The sequence below is a fragment of the Perkinsus marinus genome (assembly GCF_000006405.1).
Source record: "Perkinsus marinus ATCC 50983 genomic scaffold scf_1104296964968, whole genome shotgun sequence".
NCBI classification, from domain to species: domain Eukaryota; phylum Perkinsozoa; order Perkinsida; family Perkinsidae; genus Perkinsus; species Perkinsus marinus.
The window spans coordinates 1-1680 of NW_003204482.1; the positions used below are offsets into that span (position 1 = coordinate 1).

The 1680-nt window shown below is 42.8% G+C and overlaps 1 protein-coding gene across 1 annotated transcript; it reads right to left on the minus strand.

Moving 5' to 3' along the window:
* Positions 1-1035: 1035 nt before the first annotated feature.
* On the minus strand, positions 1036-1440 carry Pmar_PMAR004594 (hypothetical protein; the record flags this gene model as incomplete). The annotated part of the gene is made up of 1 exon (XM_002769756.1): positions 1036-1440. The coding sequence occupies one exon, from the start codon at positions 1438-1440 to the stop codon at positions 1036-1038; it is 405 nt and encodes a 134-aa protein (XP_002769802.1).
* Positions 1441-1680: the final 240 nt, after the last annotated feature.

Below are 1680 nucleotides of genomic sequence, written 5' to 3' on the forward strand. Positions count from 1 at the left end.
AACCATGTAATTCGTTGAGTGTCTTCAATCCCGATGTGTATTTCGATATTGTTGTGTACTGCAAATTTATTGATTCCACTAAACCCCCACAAACGTAACTTCAAACCAGGCAATGGGAATTCCATTCCCATGGATTTATATTATTTATACGCACATTCATAACCTTTTTTTTGTTTCTGCTGATATATAAAGCTCTAGGAAATCAAGGAGATTCTTTCTCCCCTCTTCCGTTTCCGCCCTAGCTTGATGAGAAGCCCACTCAGCAGACTTGGAGAACATCTACTTTGATGCAAATATTTCAACACTTATTCAACACAACGAACAAACGCAACAAACTACTTTCAAATTATATTCTGTTGATGACGGGAAATCCGTTTCCCATTCGACACACACCGAGTATCAACTACTAACAGCGGATCATATCCTAGTTAAAAGAACACTCACAGAAACAAACCTCCAACCTCACACAAGATACCCGTATTAACTTAATACTATTAAGTATCGGGCATACCTCACAACCGGCTAGTTTAGTTGCCATATTATCTCTCGGGACCTCCCCTGATTGTTAATAGCTCTTTTATCCATATTAGCATCCCTTCGCTGAGTAGTAGGCGGTGACTGCTCAGCAAACTTGCAATCTTTATATGGGCAGTCTTCTTTGGTAAACCTGCATGTGCCTTCCCACACCACTTTTGACATATTTCTCGCCCCAGGTGCATTCGGTTTCCCCAACATCGGGGAAGCATCCGAACACACCTCTGCAAGACGCTCAGGCTCTAGATTCTTAGCCAGAAAGATAGAGAATGCCTGATGATCTTCCATCTTGACCTCATCATGAACAGGGGAGATTGCAACAGTCTCATGCATAACATCATTCGCTGACGATAACGTCGATCAAACAACTGTGCTTTACCAAAACCGTGTTTATTTGATATCGAAGCAACTCTCGCAGCATACTCATTGAGTATTACTCACAGACATGTATCAAGTCACCCTTACCCTCAAGAACATATATAGTGAAGACCCACCGCAACATCAATCATTGATGATCAATGGAAGCCATTGCTCAAAGGTATTAGGAGGTTTCCCCGTGGGGAGTTTCGCAGTCTCCACAGCTTGACCATCTAGAGTAAACTGTATAACAGACTTGCTGACCGCCGCGGTGATCTCAGGATAAGTCTTAAATTCAATAAATAAATATCTATCTGGAGACAAGACCTCCGCAACATGCGGAAGAGGAACCAGTTCATTATTGGGTAAACAACCAAATAACTGTGCAGCTGACACGAGTATCGCATCCACAGAGAACTTCGCCTTTACCACATCCTCTTTTTGAGAAGCAGCGGCAATCAACGCAGCTCTGAGTCTTGCTCTTCTCAGTCTCACAGCGATAATATCAGCCTGAGGCTGTTCGGCATCATTATCCAATAGAGCACCCATAGCGACAGCACAAGCAACTACCATTTCTCCCAACAACTCGGCATCATCAACCGCTGCCTTCAACGTTCTCAAAGAGTTAACCGAGAAAAGTGGTTGAGCTAATGTCTCAACTATGGTCCCAGACAGATCTGGAGCAGTTGAAAACGTCGACATCAACAACGGTTCATCCTAATTTTAAACAAAAGAAAAGGACCTAAAGACAAAGATAAACAAATACGAGGGCAATTCAAGCATAACGCC